This window comes from Photinus pyralis, unplaced genomic scaffold, assembly GCF_008802855.1.
Source record: "Photinus pyralis isolate 1611_PpyrPB1 unplaced genomic scaffold, Ppyr1.3 Ppyr1.4_LG10, whole genome shotgun sequence".
In the NCBI taxonomy this organism is placed as follows: domain Eukaryota; kingdom Metazoa; phylum Arthropoda; class Insecta; order Coleoptera; family Lampyridae; genus Photinus; species Photinus pyralis.
The window spans coordinates 5,385,545-5,407,210 of NW_022170250.1; the positions used below are offsets into that span (position 1 = coordinate 5,385,545).

The 21,666-nt window shown below is 36.7% G+C and overlaps 3 protein-coding genes across 3 annotated transcripts; all 3 read left to right on the forward strand.

Moving 5' to 3' along the window:
• Positions 1-515: 515 nt before the first annotated feature.
• On the forward strand, positions 516-1,821 carry LOC116161695 (sulfotransferase family cytosolic 1B member 1-like). Its single transcript, XM_031475136.1, has 5 exons — positions 516-765; positions 814-910; positions 952-1,099; positions 1,147-1,267; positions 1,316-1,821. The coding sequence occupies exons 1-5, from the start codon at positions 561-563 to the stop codon at positions 1,726-1,728; spliced, it is 984 nt and encodes a 327-aa protein (XP_031330996.1). The 5' UTR covers positions 516-560; the 3' UTR covers positions 1,729-1,821.
• Positions 1,822-8,838: 7,017 nt separating this feature from the next.
• LOC116161481 (sulfotransferase family cytosolic 1B member 1-like) lies at positions 8,839-9,614 on the forward strand (the record flags this gene model as incomplete). Its single annotated transcript, XM_031474835.1, has 3 exons — positions 8,839-8,985; positions 9,033-9,153; positions 9,202-9,614. Coding segments are annotated over 3 exons (681 nt in total), but the record flags the coding sequence as incomplete, so codon positions are not given.
• A 4,740-nt stretch (positions 9,615-14,354) lies between these two features.
• On the forward strand, positions 14,355-21,014 carry LOC116162121 (sex-lethal homolog). Its single transcript, XM_031475654.1, has 4 exons — positions 14,355-14,514; positions 14,592-14,902; positions 14,948-15,145; positions 20,601-21,014. The coding sequence occupies exons 2-4, from the start codon at positions 14,592-14,594 to the stop codon at positions 20,827-20,829; spliced, it is 738 nt and encodes a 245-aa protein (XP_031331514.1). The 5' UTR covers positions 14,355-14,514; the 3' UTR covers positions 20,830-21,014.
• The last annotated feature ends 652 nt before the right edge of the window (positions 21,015-21,666 follow it).

Sequence of the window (21,666 nt, forward strand, 5' to 3'; positions counted from 1 at the left end):
TACTTTAATGAAAGGTCTCAATGAAAGGAACTAGTTTCTACCAATAACAGCCCTCTTCCTGGGCCCCTTATTGTGATCGGATATAAGTAATTCCTGATATCTCAAGAATTGATCGCCGGAGGAGGGTACTCACAAAGGGCGATTGGGACATCTAGAAGAAATATATCTATTGGTGATGTCAAAACTTTCACTGCAAATATCCACAGAAGGGAGTATCGGAGGAAGGAACCCTCAAAGGGCAGAAAGAACGTCTAAACGAGACCGGTATGTAAAAATTTAGTTGTGAATATCTAGAAAATGTTGGAGGAAGGTCTCTACAAAGGGAAAATGGGAAAATATTAGCGTAGATAGACCGAAAAAACCTCAAAATGTTTATACGTTCTTCAGTTATTCGTTTATATCTTCAAATCGGTCCATTTTTATCATGTTATGGTGATTAGTAAATTAAAGAGGACAAAGGCGATAAAGGCAGATAAACCTTGACCTAACGTTATGCGTACTCTGATAGCCAAATCTTCGTTCAAAGCAAAATCTACAGAACGGTTTACATACAAGCGACAATGCTCCCTTGCGAAAGAAAAATCAAAAACGAAGAGTTGAGCGAATTAGTCAAGAGGACTCTAACAAGCCCCGTAATTGATGAGTACCTCTTATTTGGACCGGAAAGTACGTGCTTGCCGAGCTACTACGGAAGTGGAGCGGACGCCGTCGGCAATTTCCAAATTCGAAACGGCGACGTAATTGTGGCTTCCTTCCCGAAATCAGGTGACAACCGTGTCTACCCTAATTTGGCCTCGATCATTTGCATTTAAGGTACAACTTGGTTGCAAGAGATGGTGTGGCTGCTGAAGAACCATCTCGATTACGATGCTGCGCAAGTTGAGATCTACAAACGTTTTGCGAAGCTGGAGTAAGTCGGAATTCGTCACTCCTTAAATGTACTCTTTTTAGATTGCCCGGTATCGGCGACCCTAACCAACCAAGTCGTGACAACTCAGTTGAGGAGCTAAATCGTCTTTCCGGTCCGAGGTTGATTAAAACCCATTTGCCGTACTCTTTGCTTCCGAGGCGAACTAGGGACGGCAGTGAGATTCCTAAGGTAGGTAGGTCCAATGCAGTGGTACCCCTAGTGTCCGTTTGCACTAGATAATTTATATCATGAGAAATCCAAAAGATGCCTTCATATCGTACTATCACTTTGGCCGCGCTGCCTTAGGGTGGCGCGCCAGCAAAGAAGAGCTCGCAAAACTATTCATGGGAGGCACGAGTAAGATTTGTGTCCGCCCGACCGTTCTGTACGCGGTTCTTGTTTCAGTATTGTACGGGCCGTACTGGAAGAGCGCGTTGGGATATTGGAATTTAAGGCACTCGCCGAACGTTCTAATTTTGAAGTACGAAGAGATGGTAAAGGATCTTCGGGCCGTGATTCGGAGAACGTGCGAGTTTTTGGAAAGGGAGCCACTCACGCACGAGCAGATGGAGAAGCTGTGCGGGCATCTAAGTTTCAACAGCATGAAGGATAATAGTGCGGTCAATTATTCGACGATGTTGAGTCAGCGGAAGAATTTTGCAGTGAATCCAGCTCCTTTTATGAGGTGCGGAAAGGTGGGGCAGTATCGGTGGGAAATGAGTTCGCAGATGATAGCCGAATTTGACGAATGGATTGAAAGGAGTATTGAGGGTACCGACTTCAGTAAAAAATACGCTTGTTTTGGCAAAGACGATTGATTTAAATTTACGTAAAATACAGCGTTTTGTTGCAAATAAAATTCCCTCTTAGGTTTTTGTTAGTAGTATGTAAATAAATGTACATAAAATCAATGAGTCAGTTGCGCCGCTTCGCCTTACATTCCAAGAAATAGAAGGAATGCAATGGCTGGACTGCCCAATTTGGAGATTTCATTCCGACCATTTAGATAAGTATAATTAACCGTAATAACATAAATGGATTACTGTAACAACCGCCGATTAAGTCGAGATTACATCCGTTACATGCGCTCTTAAAAAAGGTGATGTTTGACGTCGGTCCCATATGTTTCCGATGTCGGGGAAAGGAGTAATTAATGAAAACAGATTTTTTGAACGTATCGTAGGTATCAGCGTACGAGATGGGAATTGTTTACTGGTTACACAACTTGCTGCCCGAATACCGTCCGCAGTACCGGTTACAGAACCGTAACTGAGTTTATTCAGGCCGTTAAAAACTACAGTCCCGGTTCACCGTTCCGTTAAGTAGTGGTTATAGAGAAGGAAAAGTACAGGAGGTATAAAGTATTATGATCGTAAAGTGAGGCAAATTTTATCTCTGTTTTCCACCAATCATTATATAAGACGATAAAGGGAACTTTCACGAGATGGTTCGTTTCTCTTTATCGTCATGTATAATAAAAAAATTTATTTTACAGCAGAAGTCATATAAATCATTGTAAAGCTTCGGACAATTCTGATTTTAATTTACGCGTCAAAAATAGCAAAGTTATGTTCTGTCGTCGCGGACGTTTCCACAGAAACAGCATTGCCATATATTTTGAAGGTCATTTTATATCGTGCTCAGCGTCCCATTTGAAATAAGAATGACAGATGTCATTAGAATGCATAATCACCTTTATCACTTTATCTACCCTTGCTGTTAAGGGGCGCTTAGCCTACTATTAAAATGTAAATTTAACTTCTGCTGTAAAATAAAGTCAATTTATCAGCATTTTCCACCATAAGCTATGCATCACTCTATTTATTTGTTCTGTCTTAAATAATACTCCATTTTTAACAATTTGATGTAGTAGGCATTGACAAAGAAACAAAAAAGCAGGAAAAACAAATGAGGCAAAAAAGTAAAAAAAAGGCAAAGAAAATTAAAAACGAGAGAAATGGTAGAAAGAAAAGAACTTTCAAAAGAAGAAGATAAAAAGAAGACAGAAGTGGAGGAAAAGGCAACAAGTTCAGAACAACCGCAAAGGTGAGAGCGAACAAAGAATGCGCAGAAAATGAAAAAAATGGCAAAAAAACAAAAAGGAACAAAAGAGGAAAGAAACAGAAACTGCAGGAAAGGCAGAAGTAAAACTGCAAAAAATCCAAAGAGACGAAATGAGAAAAGAAAGGCAGGATAACGGCCTGAAAGGCAGAAGACGCTGTAGACGCAAAAGAAGCAAAATTGGTACAGTAAGCGGAAGAAGGTCGAAAAGGCAGAAAATGCAGAGGCAGAAAAGAGGAAAAAGTAGACAAAGAAGGAAAGCAGTTAAGCCAAGAGAGCCAGTAAAAGCAGAAAGCAGACGTAGCAGAGCGAGAAAGAAAAAATAAAAAAAGTGGAAGCTGAAGAAACAGCAAAAATTGAAGAGACAGCCAAATTACTGAAAAAGTAAGAGCCACAGAAAAGACAAAGAAAGCAGAAAAATAGAAGATGAGAAAGATGCTGAGAAGGCAGGAGAGGTAGAAAATGCAACAAAAATGGACAAGATAAAGAATATGAATAGAGGTATGGTTCAAAAAGAAAACAAAGAAGAACCAAATGACCAAAAAAAAAAGAAAAATAAATGCAAAAAATCGGAAGGGAAAGAAAATATGAGAGAAGTAAATGAGCACGATAATTTCGAAAATTACTAGAAAAGGCAAAAGAGACAGGAAAAATAAATGACGCAAAAAAACAAAAATTATTAAAAACTTAGCCTACTATTAAAATGTCAATTTAACATCTGCTTTAAAATATTATATTAAAATATTTATAATATGTCAATTTATATACAATTGCCACCAAGCTATCCGAAAATTTGCTTCAACCAGCAACATTGCATTTGATTGGGTATTATGGATTCCCTCCTTTCATAGTCTAAGCTAAGCTAGTTGTGAACAACTGAACCGTACCGATTCTTACCGAAACCATACCGCGATTTTTCACGAAACCGTACCGATTTTAATACCAGTCATCTGCCGCCGCTCCGTACCGATATGGCCGTTAGGTTTACCGAACCAGTTTCCACCCAAAACCGAGGGCAGTGGGTTTAGGAAATACCCCTAGCCGGAACTGGATTTCTCGCAATTCCCCCGAACAGCACACCCTCAATAGACTTCATTGAATAATTGATCAAAAAGTGTCGAACAAAAGCACAGCGCTAAACAAAATTCATGTTCACAGAGTTATAGAGCGAACTGTGGAAAACGCTAAACACATTTTGCATTACATCAACAATATACAAAGGTTAACAATTCGAAGTAACCCTTGAATTGAATAATTGGAATCTGACGTTAACTTAATACAAAAATTGATGAGCTAAAAAAAAGCCAGCTCAAGTAAATTTAAACGCACCTCCAATCCCTTCCCGTTTGTGAAAGAAGTCTTTTGCCAAAAAGTACATAAACTGCATCGTTAATTAGCCCGACCTCCTCCAATCCGGAATGTATCTGAAGGTCCTGGATACGGTAATCTTAGACTGAAGTTGTATTTCGAGACGAATGCCGCTAAGGATGTTTACACTTCGGCATCTACCTCTGCGGGGGCGAAAAGGTTAATGACACTCAGAAAAGTCAGATTCGTGCACAAAGAATTGAAGCCGCTAATCAATCCAAAAGAGTTTAATTAAACAAGTGGAAACTAAGTACATTACTTTTAATGGACAATTGCACAAATTAGAGCAAGTTGAACTTAACTCAATGGATGCAGAAAGCAAAGTGACCTGCATGATCCGCTAAAAAGCTACCTTGGCAAAGCTAATTCCACACAACATTTCCTTCCTATACTTAGATAATTTCCAGCGGTGTCTCGATATACGCCAATGGTACTTGTCGTCTGAACGGTGTCTCTATATAAGGCAAACGTTTGAAATGTGAAATCAGACATCTCAGTCTGCAACCACTCAATCTGCACAGTCCGACGAGGCTACAGTATGCTGGAGGCGAGGCTAAACAGAGGGCATTGGAAGTCACAGTGCAGTAACCATCGAAATTTCGCTGTGACTTTAAAATCCTGAAAACCGAAATTTCTCACTTAGTCCATCATGCTCCCGGTCTTAGTTATGAAGAACTCCTTACAACAGATTTTCTTTCTCGTACCGACCTCCATTTCAACCTGAAACCTGCAATTTATTCCTTGACAACTTCCTAGTTCCGCGGGTTATTCCCGTTTTTCAGCAATGCACTCCTTGCTCCGTTATATCACACCGCTAACCGCCGTCGAAGGAGCTGAATTACACGAATTACCATTAAATAAGCATGACATCGGACTCCGAGATCCCACACCGATAGCAACGATACCCTCCCCCAAAATCCGCGAATGCAAGCTCTCGTTCGTATCCTAGGTCCGTGGAGGTCACCGATTGCCATGGTCCGAAAGAGAGATGGCAAGATGCGTTTCTGTATTGATTTCCGGAAAAAGAATGGTCACTATTAAAGATGCCTATCCGTTACCGTTCATAAGTGGGATACTGGATCGCCTTCGTCTAGCTCGCTGTATCTCCAGCATCGACCTGAAATTCGCAAATACCGCTAACCGCTTTCACCATAGCCGGCCCAGGATTTTTGAGTTACATTCCGCGCCAGCCACACTCCAGCGTCTTTTGGACTCTTAAAAAACGTGAAGTTTGACATCGGTCCTATATTTTTCCGATGTCGGGAAAAGGCGTGATTAATTAAAAGCAGTTTTCATTTATTCGAACGTTTCGAAAGTATCAGCGTACAAGATGGGCATTCCAGTTTCAGGAGTCTTCTCATTAACATTTATTCTATTTAAGATATGTTTTGCTTGAGCGATGATCGACTTCCACATGAATACTTGCTATTGGCATTCTCACATGTACTTTTCGTGTTAAACAAAATTATGTTAATGAAGGCTGGAAGTAGAGCCACATCATTTTGATGTTTCCTATGTACATGCAATTTATTATTTTACAAGTTGTGTTATCTCAATTGATTGTACATGTATATTAATTTATCATGTTTTCTACTGCATTTATGACGTCTTGTGTGTTTTGTTTTTATGAATTTGTTTAATTGCATTTGATTCGATTATCTGAGATTTATCATACAATTTGAGATGTTTTATTTATGCGTACTTTCTCTTGCATTTCGTTGCTGTGGGTGATTTATTTCATGTATTTGTGTGGCCTATGCCGGGGTTTTTGTCCCGTAGAAGGTTTCTCTGGTATGGTCTTGTTGTGTGCGTAATATATTTATTTGTTCTTGTCATTTCTTACGCACAAAAGTTTTGTCTTTTATTTAATTCCCTTCCCGATTATGTCTCACGTCCCAACACGTACAAGAACCGATTACACAACGTAGGAGTTTATTCATACCACCCATATCGAGCCGACTGCCATCCAAATTGAAAAGTGCCGCGAAACATCCATCGTTTCGACTTGAAAGGTAGGTGGCTCTGCTCGTAGTTTTTCCCAGACCTGCCAACGTAAGTATAGGGTGAGTCAAAGTTTTCAGTGTCGGCTTGATAGACCCCTAGGATCATTACACTATTTACATTTGTAAGTGCTGTATTAAATTTTGATCTTGCCGTAAACCGTACTGTATGTAAATCATCTTTTTACTTTTGCATCTTCGCAAGCTACGTTTTGTACCGAAATTTTTGAGTTTGTAGTGTACTTAACCCCCATGTCCTACGCTAACTTCACACTACAAGAACACGGAAATAAAGTCAATTCGGCAACGTTTAAAAATGGCCACCCGAATGACTATTCCCTCCAAAGCTAAACAAGATCCTGCTTAAATTTGAAAAGTGGCACGTGATCAAACATCTAAGGCAGGACCCCCTTACGTTAGTTGTAGACAACGCTTTGACCTGAAGCACAGTAGGGAAGGAACCTAAAATAAAACACTCAAATTGTGAAAAGTTTGTTTAGGTAATAACGATCGCAATTATTATTGATTGTAAAAGCTCGGAAATTTAAGTCGAAATAAATTACATTGCAAAAATAAACTTTGAAAATGGTAGTTCACCGAATAAAAATAGAAATAGGCTGGGAAAAAAGAACTTACCAATAAAAAACCCAGCCGTCAAATTAATATCAAATTGTGTTGTAAAATTAATTGTTTGTAATGATCTGAATGCGTAACATAAAATCATAACATCACAAAAAGTAGCAAGTAAACTTCAAGTGGTAACATATAGGTTAAAAACAAATTTTGGGAATAATGGACCAGGTAAGCAGGTACCAAAATTCTAAGAAAGGGTGAAATATTCAGGATGTGACTCATCTTTGGTGCAATAAAATCCTTTTGTTAAAAGCAAGTTGGAAAATTAAATAGCCTTGCAGGCAAATTTAACTAAAATCAAGATATGTGGAAATTACTAAATCGCCACTCATTTATCACACATAGATTAGATTCTAAACTGAAGAACTTTGATTAGCGTAATCCCGCTCCGGCAAGATAGGTAACCCGCCCCTGGTTTCGGGGTTTCGAACCTACAGTTGAATATCGAAGACAATCACGGAATTGGGTGTCGTAACTTAATTTTGACTACAGTTTTTACTACCCCCGTGACTGCTTCATTCACGGAGAAAAATGTTAGTAACAGACAACAAGTCAGTACATACATCAAACGAACCGGTAATTTCCACATTTTAAAATAAAATTATCAAAACTTACATGAATGTTATCTCAGGCACAAGACCAAGTAATCAACATCAATAAACATAAATTAAGCAAGCATCACACCAAAAACGTAAACAATTGCAAACAATAGCATAACGGTATCACATATCTGATGCTGCATTGCGGTTAAACCAAGTAAATTTCAAAAACAAAGATTGAAACACACAAAAAATATAAAAGGCGGCATATAAAACACAAATACGATATAAATAAATGCAAAAATTACTACCTGCATTAAATAACACAAAATAACAACAAACATTTATGGAGCGACGCGTTCACGGCCGCCATTCAAGACAAGATGCTAGCTAAACGTAACCCCCGTTCGTGCTTTTTATATGGCGCAAGCAGCTTTTTCCCCACCTAGAAATTGCATGGTTGCTAACTCTCAAAAATGTATGTATCGTCGCAAGTTGTATATACAGGGTGGAATCTTTCAAGTTTTGCCGTTAAACTTATTTTTGCAACCGTACCGTATTAGGTTAGTGTTAGTGATCAATCCACTAGGTGGCGTCACTTATGTACACAAATCATACACAAATTCAAACTTGCCGCTACAAAATGGCGGACATCCGGAAATTCAAATCTCCCGCACAAATTCAAGTTTACCTCCACAGCTTAAAATAATTGCGGCAAAAAGATTTCATTTTTTATTGGAGGTAATGAAACTTTACGGCTTTAACCTGGAAGGTAAACTTTTGGTGACCGAAAAAAACCCGAAATTGTTGGACTTTCCCCAAAACAGATTTTCATGCGTACTAGTAAAACGACAAATGCGATAAAGGCAGATAACCTTGCCCTAACGTGTGCAATTCTCTACGGAACGCTTCACAAATGAGCGATAATGTTCTCCTGGAAAAGAAAAATCGAAAACGAAGAGTTGAGCGAATTGGTCGAGAGGAAACTAACAAGTCCCGTAGTTGATGAATACCTGCTATTTGGACCGGACGGTACGTGTTTGCCGAGCTACTATGAAAGTGGAGCGGATACCGTCGACAATTTCCAAATTCGAAACGATGACGTAATTGTGGCTTCCTTCCCTAAATCAGGTGACGACCGTGTCCACCCTAATTTGGCCTTTACTGACGTCGATCATTTGCATAAGGTACAACTTGGTTGCAAGAGATGGTGTGGCTGCTGAAGAACGATCTTGATTACGATGGAGCGAAAGTTGAGATCTACAAACGTTCTGCGAACCTGGAGTAAGTCAGAATTCGTCATCCTTCATCGCACATTCGTTTTAGATTGCCCGGAATTGGCGACCATAGTCAACAAAATCGTCACGACTCAGTTAAGAAATTAAATCGTCTTGCCGATCCAAGAGTGATTAAAACCCATTTGCCGTTCTCTTTGCTACCGAGACGAACTAGAGAAGGTGGTGACATTCCTAAGGTAGGTAGATCCAATGCAGTTGTACCCCTAGTGTCCGTTTGCACTAGATAATTTATATCATGAGAAATCCAAAAGATGTCTTCATTTCGTACTATCACTACAGTCGCGCTGCACTAGGGTGGCGCGCGAGCAAAGAAGAGCTCGCGAAAGTATTCATGGGAGGCCCGAGTAAGATTTGCGTTCTCCAGACTGATCTGTACGCGGGTTTTGTTTCAGTATTTTACGGGCCGTACTGGAAGAGCGTGTTGGGATATTGGAATTTAAGGCACTCGCCGAACGTTCTAATCTTAAAATACGAAGAGATGATAAAGGATCTTCGGGCTGTGATTCGGAGAACGTGCGAGTTTTTGGAAATGGAGCCACTCACGCACGAGCAAATGGAGAAGCTGTGTAGGCATCTCAGTTTCAACAGCATGAAAGATAATGGTGCGGTCAACCGTGCGGAGACGTTGAGCGCCAGGAAGAGTATTGCAGTGAATCCAGCTCTTTTTATGAGATGCGGAAAGATTGGGCAGTGTAGGTGGGAAATGAGTCCGCAGATGATAGCCGAGTTTGATGAATGGATTAAAAGGAGCATTGAGGGTACAGATTTAAGTGAAAAATACGCTTGCTCTGGCAAAGACGATTGATTTCAATTTATATAAAATAGAGCGTTGTTCAAAATTCACGGACTCTTATTCACTCACAAATCAGGCCTGTATTCTGCTTCTTTTTCACACGAAACAATACGGTTATCGCAACCCATTCTTGTACATCCGTAAAAACCCGCGGATTCTGTAACCGGTCCGTGCAATTCCAAATCGAGCCAATGAGAAACTACGCACAGAAGTTCACCGGTCCGTGCATTCCCACCATATCCAAGTTCTGGGGGTGGGACCAAACCATTCGATATCGAAGCAGCAAGCAAAGAACGCCTAGGGGAGGGATGTTCAATTAAAAAAAACTCGAAAAATGGAAACAAAGGTACAAAAAGTAAAAATGGGAAAATGCGAAAGAAGAGAAAAAGATAATATGAGATGAGAAAGATGCTGAGAAGGCAGGAGAGGCAGAGAAGCAAGAAGAAACGAATGGTGACGAAAGTTCCAAACCGAAAAGAAACAAGTATAAATTGCGCACAACCCTTGTGCAGATAAAGTGCATTTTTGAAAACCAAAACAATTTAGTGAATGGTTGCGTTAATAAGGTAATAGCATGCTATGTTTATGGGCTTGTTAGATGATTATAAGGAGACTTCACCAATAGATAATTCATTTTGCCTTGATGGATACTTTCCTCCGAGAAAATCGTGGTCGAGACGTCCCAATCGCCCTTTGTACCATCCTCCGACAATCTGTTCTTGAGATATAAGGAATTATTTATATCCAAGCACGATGAGGAGCCCGAGGAAGAGGACTATGGTTGGTAGAAATTAATTTCTTTCATTGACACCTTTCATTAGAGTACCATGAAGGATAAACCCAGTTTCAACCCCCCCCCCCCCCCAACCCCTTTTCATAAGGAGCCAGAAAATAGGGGGATAGTAGCTAAAAAAATCGTTTGTTGAGACCTTAAATTGGAATTCCATAAAAAAGATAAAATTAATTTCTACCTCCTCCCTCCGCCCCGCGGCCACCTACTAATTCATGGGGGGATGCTTCTTGAGACAGCGAAATTTGATGGCCCTCTGGCACACCTTCAATGTATAAGCTACATATTGCGAAAAAGTCCAGGACTCTACTAGGACCATTCCCTTAAAGTAGTTCAAAACCGCAGAAGTGGGTCCGGACGGACGGACAGACGACAAAACGCAAACAATAGCACATTTTTTTAATTGTTAAAAAATGCGCTAAAAAAGTTAAAACAAACGAAAAATGCGAAAAAGGCAGGAAAAGACAAAAATAACGAAAAATTAGACAGGCCAGGAGAGTAAAAAAGCAAGAAAGAAAAAAGCAGAGAGGGAAGAGAATGCTGAAAAGCGAAAAGGGCAAATAACGAAGAGAAGCCCATAATGAAGTGAAGAATGGACAAAACAAGCAGAACAGGTAGGAAGGTGAGAAGAGGCTGAAAACAGAACATATACAGAAAGCAACAAACGTAAAAAAGGCAGAAAATGTATCTAACAAAAATGGAAAAGATAAAGAATGTAGATATGTATGGTTTAAACAGTAGACGAAGAAGACCCAAATGACCAAAAAAGAAAAAGAGATGAAAAGTCAGAAAGGGTCAGAAAATATGAGTGAAGTAAATGAGGACGAGTTAGAAAATGTAGGCATTTGTAATAGGCGTTAACAAAGAGGCAAAAAATGGCAGGAAAACAAATGAGTCAAATAAAGTAAAAAAAAATACAAAAAAATTAAAAACGGGAAAATGTAAAAAATCACAAAATTCAAAAAAAAAGAGGAATGGTAGAAAGGACATACCTTTCCAAAGAGGAAGATAGGAAAAAAGACATAAGTGGAGGAAAAAGCAACAAATTCAGAAGAGACGCAAAGATGAGAGCGAACAGAGAATGCAGATAATGACAAAATGGCAAAAAAGGGACAAAAGAGGAAAGAAACTGAAACTACAGGAAATGCAGAAGTAAAACGGTAAAAAATGCAAACAAGCGAAATGAGAAAAGAAAGGCAGGATAACGGCCTGAAAGGCAGAAGACGTTGTAAACGCAAAAGAAGCAAAATTGGTAGGTACAGTAAGCGGAAGAAAAGTTCGAAAATCCAGAGGCAAAAAAGAGGAAAAAGTAGACAAAGAAGGAAAGCAGTTAATCCAAGAGAGTCAGTAAAAGCAGAAAGCAGACGTAGCAGAGCGAGAAAGAAAAAATAAAAAAAGCGAAAGCTAAAGAAAAAGCAAAGATTGAAGAGACAGCAAATTCCGTAATGACAAAAAATAAGAGCCACAGAAAACACAAAGAAAGCAGAAAAATAGAAGATGAGAAAGATGCTGAGAAGGCAGTAGAGGCAGAAAATGCAACAAAAATGGACAAGATAAAGAATATAGATAGAGGTATGGTTCTAAGAAGACAAAGAAGAACCAAATGACCAAAAAAAGGAAAAAGAAATGCAAAAAATCAATAGATCGGAAGGAACAGAAAATATTAGAGAAGTCAATGACGATAATTTAGAAAATGTAAAAGTGGCCGGAAAAATAAATGAAGCTAAAAAGTATAAAACGATAAAACAGATGAAAAACAGGAAAATGTAAAAAAAAAGTACAAAATGCGACAAAAGGAGAAGCAGAAAGGACGGAAAATGCAAAAGAGGAAGATAGGAAAAAGACAGAAGTGGAGGAAAAAGCAACAAATCCAAGAGAGACAGAATTGTGCGAGCGAACAGCGAATGCAGAAAACGAAAAAATTGCAAAAGACACTGAAAACGTACAAGGGACGAAAGGGGCAAAACTGAAACTATAGGAAGTGCAAAAAAGGCGAAAAGGCAAACAAGGTAAACCAGTATAAATTGTGCACAACTCTTGTGCAGATAAAGCGCATTTTTTTAACAGAAATAGCTTTTGTTTTGACATCACCAATGGATATATTCCTTGCACGATAAGAGGTCGTGAAGGTGGGATATGGTTGGTAGAAATTAATTCCTTTCGTTGAGGCCTTTCATTAGAGTACCATGAAGGTTAAAACTAGTTCCACTCCCCCCTGCCCCTGTCCCTCTTCCCCGTACTTTGATAAGAGGACAGAAAGAAGGGCAATAGTTGGTAAAAAACGGTACCTACCTTTCGTTGAGACCTTTCATTAGGGTACCATGAAGGATAAAACTTATTCCACCCCCCCCCCTCCGCGCCACCCCGTACTTTGATAAGAGGACGGAAAGAAGGGCAGTAGTTGGTAAAAAACGGTTACATTCGTTGAGACCTTTAATTAGAATACAATGAGAGATAAAATTAATTTGAAGAGACAGCAGCAAATGGCATAATGACTGAAAAAATAAAAACGATGGGAAAGGCAAAAAAAAGCAGAAAAGGTAGAAGACGAAAAACGACAGAACGGGTTATCGGGAAGTAACACAAAGGAGAAATGGAAGACGAAAAAGACCGAACAGGTAAATGAAGGAGAATGGGCAGTAAAAACAATCGGTACAAAAGCAGAGAAGAGACACTGATGCATAAAGCAGAAATACTAACACCCGACCCGTTGGAAATACATTCGCTTATCCAAAACGCGTTTTTCTTTTTTCGACCCCTCCCCCTCGCCCCCCCCCTGCCCCCATAAATGTTTTTACGGTGTTTCCACGTGTACTCGAGATGAAATACGTCACTCTCGATTCCTCGTCCCTCTCCCGCTTCCGCCACCCCCCCACGATCGACCTCCGACCCGGCACCTCGGAAGCGCCTTCGAACTACGAGGCCATGGCGCGCTGGAAGGGTTTTGACGTCCCGCGCACCATTCTCCACCCCCACCTTCCGGAAACGCGATTTCCCGTGGTAAAATCCGTGTTGCCACCAAAAAGCGCACTTTTTCTCGAAAAATGCCCACGCGCTCCGCTTTGCGTCGCGCGCCACCAAACGGGCCAACCGCGCGCAACGTAAAATTTGTTCGTATCTCCCCTCCTACGTCCGCTGCGAATTTGTATATTAGCGACTTTACCTATAAACGGCCTAATGAACGCACTTTGTACGCTCCCCCTACTTTCAGGGGTGGGGAGTCGAAACGGATAAAATCCGAAAAGTGTCCACCTCTAACGGCGACGGATTCCGAAACTAACGGCCCAGTAGGTCCAATAACTTCCCACTCAGGTTCCAAAAAGTGTTTTTTTCGCGTTTTTTCGCCTCTTGCGGCCATGTGTCAAAGAAAAAGAGGTTCATTTTGTACCCTCAAGACCAGAAACCCTTGATTTAACAACCCAGGGTTTTCGAATGAGGGCAATGTCCTACTTTACAGTGAGGCGCCCTACAGTGTTGCCAGGTTTATTTGTACAAGATTCTCGTTCATATACATATTCATGTAGGTATGTAGATGTAATGTAGACACTAGCTATCTATCCTAAATTAGGTGGCGTTACTAGAATCAGACTCCAGTGCAGCACGCTGGAGCAAGTACCTGGCCATAGGGCCATAGGTTGCCTCGCATCCTAGGCGGTGATGCTTCCGTAGCTTCTTGAAGTTGCCCCTGGGCCCTGAGCCCTGTCTGTAGCAGTGCGCTGGTGTTGTTGCGGGGGTCCGCTGCTTTTAAAGCTTTTTTGTTATTTATTGTTCTAATTTACTAATCATAAATCAAGTACCTAATTGGTTGCAATGCAAATCGACAAGGATAAGACAAGAATGCTACCTTCGCCAGTAAGTGTATTTACAAATTCCGCTTGGTGAGGTAAATAGGCCTATGTTTAGAAACACGCACACTTGCCCCATTATCTATCTGTGTCTAACACACGGCTCTGCTTTTCGTTTTCCACTACTTTTTGTTTGTTTATTTTCCGCAACCGTCGAATGATGGTTTGAATGCCATAAAAAATGTAATTTGCAATAAAAAAAAGTCAAAAAATCAAGTTAGATTGATGACATTTCAATTTGTTTACGATTTATTTGTTTTTTTAAATCAAAACTGAGGTGAGTCTCCAATTTTCTACATTTTAACGCCTAGTTCTTGATTATAACCTCACATTTTTCATTTTCTCGCGGAATAGATGCATCAGCAAACCAACGCGCATTTTTACAAGGAAATCGGAACCCCCCAGCCGAGGCAATACGAGCAAGTCGGCGGCGGCGACAGCGTCGAGGCGGGCGTCGATAAAACGAAGCTAATAGTCAACTACATACCGCAATACACGGCCGAGGGCGAGCTCACCAGTATATTTGGGAACGTCGGCCCCCTCGAGAACGTGCGCATCATGAGAGATCATCGTACCGGCTACAGTTACGGATTCGGCTTCGTCAAATACATGAACGCCGAGGATGCGGCGAGAGCCATCGAGATTTTAAACGGTTTCAAGCTACGGTAAGCGGTTATCTTACTCGTACCCATCTCACGCGATTCTTGCAGGAATAAGCGTTTGAAGGTGTCCTACTCGCGACCGCCCGGTCAGGATATGAAGTACTCGAACTTGTACATAACGAACTTGCCGAAGAACGTCACCGAAGAGGATATGGACAACTTGTTTGGCGAGTTCGGCGAGATCATACAGAGAACAGTACTGAAGGATAAAATTACGGGCATGCCGCGAGGTGTCGGTTTCGTCAGGTGAGATTCTAATTTTCAGATCCGCGAAACGTATGAAATTAGGGCCCTGGAGGGGCCGATCCAACTTTAATTGTGACCTGGGCAATTCCAGCAAAAGTTCCATTGGATAGTTAACACCGGGAGCATATCGTAGGCATATTTTTATTGCTGATTTAAAAGCGGAACGTTTCTTTGTATGTAAAAAAGTTATCGAACCTAACCTCATTATTTTTAATGGAACACCCTGTATATTAGATATGATTAAGTACAGGACACATTAAAATGTACGTAAATTGATCTTTGGCATGTACATTAAAAATATGAAAAGGGCAGGGCCGTACTCAAGCATCGGCTACCATAAATTTAACAAGAAAAGTACAGGTATAAGCAGTAAATATTCAAGTAAAAGTAATTATTTCAAACAGAACCACATACTTAATTGAAGAAAAATTAATTAAAGGGCCCCCCTTCTAGCATTGCTAAGACACAAGGGTCGAACTAAATGAGGAAGCAACACTTTTTAAAACAGAACAAACAAAATAAACATTGAGGACGCTACCCTGCCCTCGGATCTAGTGACCCAAGCTAATTTTTGCCATGCTTCGAAAAATCCTTGTTTTTGGCCATCTGCCATCTATTATTTTATAAAATTTAAGCGAGTTCGATCTTGACTTTGTAACGGGAGCCCGCTAACGCCATTAAAATTTTTTGATTTTTATATTTTTGAGCGCATAGTATTCGAATGCGGCTTTGGCTAGTTGAGCATGTGTTAATTAGAGGCGAATCAGATCAGTTTGGTTATCAACTGGGGTCATTGACCTTGAAAGTAAAATTTGACGCTGCAACCAATAGGGTGGTCATCGACCTCTGATGAACTTAAAAAAGGAACGTGACACCGCAAAAATGTGGTCGTTGACCTAGGATCACCTTGGAAATGAATATCGACACAGGACAAAATGCCATTGACTTCGCATGACCTTAAGAGGTAATAAGTTTGTTACGACAAATAGGGTCTCTGATGACCTTGAGAAGGGAATATGACATCGCAAAGAAATTAGATCACTGAACCTTGAAAATAAAACATGACAACATAAAAAAAGGCTTCGTTGACCTTGAAAACAACACTAAGACCCGAAAAGAATTGCCGCCCCGTGTGGCGGAATTGATTTGAATCTCGACTGCGATCTTACTAAGGATCTGTGGTTCGAATCCGGGTTTGGGCATCGATATTTGTAAATGAATAGTGGGTTTAGTTGGTAGAGCAACCTTGGCTAAAAACCCCGCCCACTCAAAAATGAAGGCCAAAAATAAATAGACACCACAACAATGATGTCATTCGCCTCGAAAATGAAGATGCGACAAAAATGAGGTCATTGACTTTTGATGAAGTGATTTAAAAAAGATTTGAAATGATCCAAAACAAATTCAAATGATTTTTTGTAAATAAATTAAACCTTTTTTGAATTTTTTAAATGTTATATTTTTGAAAAGATTTTTAGATAAAATATACAGGGTGTCAGGCGTTAATGATTGTTAAATAATTTGCAGGTAAGCATCAAGCACATGTCATTCAAAATAAGGATCCGGGGTCAGCCAAAGAAATCATACCTAACTTCATTTTTTCAATGGAACACCCTGTATATTTTAATCTACAAGATAGCATTTTAAATTCTTTTTTCAAAAATATAACATATAATTCAAGAAATGTTTCCATTGATTCAAAAAATTGAATTGTATGCATCTTTTGAATCTTTTGAACCTAATCTTATTTTTTAAATGGAAGACCCCGTATATTTTAATCTAAAAGATGGCATATTAAATCCTTTTTTCAAAAATATAACAAGTAATTTAAGAAATGTTTACATTGATTCAATAAAGATTTTAAAAAAATTCAAAAATCTGAATGTTTTGCTTTTTTTTGAGTAATTTGAAGCTTATCTTATTTTTTAAATTGAACATCTTTTTAATCTAAAAGATAGCATATTAAATTTTCTTTACAAAAAATCAAGAAATGTTTGTATTGTTTCAAAAAAAGATTTTAAAATGCTTTTTTAACAATCATTTGAACCTAATCTTATTTTTTAAATGGAACACCCTGTATATTTTAATCTAAAAGATAGCATCTTAAAGTCTTTTCAAAAATAGTAGTTCAAGAAATGTTTACATTGATTTAAACCGAGATTTAAACAATCCAAAAATCTGAATTTTTTGCAGCCTTTGGATCATTTGAACCTAATCCTATTTTTTAAATGGAACACCCTGTATATTTTTATCTAAAAGATGTTTTCTTAATCCTCTTTTCAAAAATATAACATGTAATTTAAGAAATGTTCACATTGATTCAAAAACGATTTTTTAAAAATTCAAAAATCTGAATTTTTTGCATCATTTGAACCTAATCTTATTTTTTAAATGGAACACCCCGTATATTTTAATCTCAAAGATAGCATATTCAATTCTCTCTTTAAAAATATAACGTTAAAAAAATTTAAGAAATGTTTGTATTGATTCAAAAAAGATTTTGAAAAATTCGAAAATCTGAATTTTTTGCCCTTTTTTTGAATAATTAGAAGCTTATCTTATTTTTTTAAATGAAACACCCTGTCTTTTTAATTTAAAAGATAGCATATTAAATTCTCTTTTCAAAAATATAACATTAAACAATTCAATTCTTTTTTGAATCATTTGAGCGTAATCTTATTTTTTAAATGGAACACCCTGTATATTTTAATCTAAAAGATAGCATTTCAAATTCTTTTTCCAAAAATAGTAGTTCAAGAAATGTTTACATTGATTAAAAAAATTCAAAAATTTTCAAAAATATGAATTTTTGCAGCCATTGGATCATTTGAATCTTTTTTTAATGGAACACTCCGTACATTTTAATCTAAAAGATCCCATATTCAATTCTCTTTTCAAAAATATAACGTCAAAACATTCATGAAATGTTTATATTGAAAAGATTTTTTTCAAATGCTTTTTTAATCATTTGAACCTAATCTTATTTTTTTAAACGGAACGCCCTGTATATTTTTATTTAAAATATGGCATCTTAAATTCTTTTTTCAAAAATCTAATAAGTTATTTAAGAAATGTTTACATTGATTCAAAAAGTATTTTAAAAAAATTCAAATGAACCTAAACTTTTTTTAAATGGAACACACCGTATATTTTAATGTAAAAGATAGTATATTAAATTCTCTTCTTAAAAATATAACGTTAAAATAATTCAAGGAATGTTTGTATTGATTCAAAAAAGATTTTTAAAAAATTCAAAAATTTTGAATTTTTTGCCTTTTTTGAATAATTAGAAGCTTATCTTATTTGTTTAATGAAACACCTTGTCTTTTTAATCTAAAAGATAGCATATTAAATTCTCTTTTCAAAAATATAACATTAAACAATTCAAAAAGTTTTTATATGAATTTTTAACTTTTTTGAATCATTTGAGCGTAATCTTATTTTTAAATGGAATACCCTGTATATTTTAATCTAAAAGATTTAAAAATCTGAATTTTGTGCCTTTTTTTGAATAATTAAAAGCTTATCTTATTTTTTTTAATGAAACACCCTGTCTTTTTAATCTAAAAGATAGCATATTAAATTCTGTTTTCAAAAATATAACATTAAACAATTCAAGAAGGTTTTATATGAATTCAAAAAATGATTTTTTTTTAATTCTAAAACTTGAATTGTTTACTTTTTTGAATCATTTGAACGTTATCTTATTTTTTCAATGGAGCACCCTGTATATTTTAATCTAAAAGATAGCATCTTAAATTCTTTTTTTAAAAATATAACATTAAGTTAAATTCAAAAAATGTTTGTATTGATTCAAAAAGGAATTTTATTCAAAAATTGAATTTTTTGCCTTTTTTGAGTAATTTGAAGCTTATCTTATTTTTTAAATGGAACACCCTGTCTTTTTAATCTAAAAGGTAGCATATGAATTCTCTTTTCAAAAATAGAACATTAAAAAATTCAAAAATCCGAATTGTTTGCTTTTTTTAATCATTTGAACATAATCTTATTTTTTAAATGGAACGCCTTGTATATCTTATTCTAAAAGATAGTATATTAAATTCTTTTTTCAAAAATGTAACATTAAAAAATTCAATAAATGTATGTTGCATCAAAATAATCATTTGAACCTAATCTTATTTTTTAAATGGAACACCCCTTATATTTTAATCTAAAAGAGGGCAATTAAATTCTCCTTTCAAAAATATAACGTTAAGTAACATTCAAGAAATATTTGTTGATTCAAAAAAGTTGAGTAATTTGAAGCTTATCTTATTTTTTAAATGGAGCACCCTGTCTTTTTAATCTAAAAGGTAGCATATGAATTCTCTTTTCAAAAATAGAACAAAAAATTCAAGAAATGTTTATATTCAGTCAAAAAAGGATTTAAAAAAATTAAAAAAAACCTGAATTTTTTGCTTTTTTGAATCATTTGAACGTAATCTTATTTTTTAAATGGAACACCCTGTATAATATAATCTAAAAGATAGCTTCGTAAATTCTTTTTTAAAAAATATAACAAGTACTACAAGAAATGTTTACATTGATTCAAAAAATTCAACATCCTTTGAATCACTTGAACCTAATCTTATTTTTTAAATGGAACACTCCGTATATTTTAATCTAAAAGATAGCATATTAAATTCTCTTTTCAAAAATATAACGTTAAGTTAAATTCAAGAAATATTCGTATCAGGGTTTGTATCGATTCAAAAAAGATTTTTTAAAAATTGAAAAATCTGAATTATTTTTTTTGTGTAATTTGAACCTTATCTTATTTTTTAAATGGAACACCCCTTATATTTTAATCTAAAAGATAGCATATTAAATTCTTTTTTCAAAAATATAACGTCAAAAAATTCAAGAAATGTTTAATTATATTGGTTCAAAAAAGATTTTAAAATGCTTTTTTTTAATGGAACACCCTGTATATTTTAATCTAAAAGAGGGCATATTAAATTCTCTTTTCAAAAATCTGAATTTTTTGCTTTTTTGAGTAATTTGAAGCTTATCTTATTTTTTAAATGGAACACCCTGTCTTTTTAAGCTAAAGGTAGCATATTAATTCTTTTAAATTCAAGAAATGTTCATTCAAAAAAGGATTTAAAAATTTTCTTTAATTTTTTTATTCAATTGAACCTAATCTTATTTTTTAAATGGAACACCCTGTATATTTTTTTAATCTAAAAGATAGCATATTAAATTCTCTTTTCAAAAATGTAACATTACAAAAATTCAAGAAATGTATATTGATTATTTTTTTTAATTTTAAAACTTTTTTACAATAGCTATATTTTTCAAAAGAGAATGTAATATGTTACCTTTTGAAATTAAAATATACAGGGTGTTTCCGTTACAAAAACTGTTGAAAATTAGTAATAAAGACGTTGTGGATGAAGATTTTAGCTTGCGTCACACCCCAAGTGGTCCAAATTTCAGACGGTGCATGTTTCAGATTTTCGAAGACGGAAGAGGCACAGTCGGCCATCGCCGCGCTAAACGGCAAGCAGTTGGAGAACGCGATGTTACCTCTTAGTATTCGCGTCGCCGAGGATCACGGGAAGCAGAAGGCGCACTTTCTCGAGCACGTGAACTACGGCTGCACCATGACCGGTGGAGGTAAGCGTAGACTTGAATCGTACGATAGTGACCAATACGACAATTGGCTCTTAGAGAATTATTAAGTTAACGAACCTGTTGTTCTTTGTTATTTATTTGTTTGTTTGTAAAGTGGTTTCTTCTGCCGCTTAGTCTTTTAAGTGCATTTAGAATGATAGATATTTTGCTCTTGTGCTTTCAGATCTTTAAATATTTATAATGTGAATCATTTCTATTTTGAAAAAATACATTTTTACATTTGTTTATTTGACAACCTCTTTTTACCTGGCCACTTACCTTTGGTGTAAAATGAGAGATTTTGTGGACCAATTTTTGCAAAATTCATTCGACGCCGTTATATTACTTGAAAATTTAAATTGTTTCAAGCGAAAAAATGTTGGTTGAAGGGGAGGGATAGTTTTTGTCTAGTAAAGTAGACGGGCCGGATGTGCGAAATTATTGCTTTTATTTAATTCGGTGACATTTCGATAAAATTTGCAGATGTTCTTTTGTGTAAAATTTCTATATCTTTAGAGATTTTGTATAAAATGGACAGTTGTGGTAAAAGTTAAATGGGCCAATACTGCGAAAATAGTGAGGACAATAACGGGTTAGTTGTAGAAGGAGAAGTCATTGTTTGATGTTTCGAATTTGTGAAGTTAAAAAGTGGGGTGTGCTGTACGTCACAAATTTAGGGTCTCCCTATCGTTTTAAAAGTAACAAGTGCATTGAAAATGATCAAAAACAGTTAAGAGACTATAGCATCTAAAATCAACAATAAGAAGAGCGCATTCCGTGAAGATCAAGTGCTTAAGAAGTAAGTGACATTTTTTTTTCTATTTTTGTCTGTGGTTTTTGATGAACATTGAATTTGTTTTCGGTAGTGTTTGGGAAAGTTAGGGTGTAATTTTAGATAAGTATCA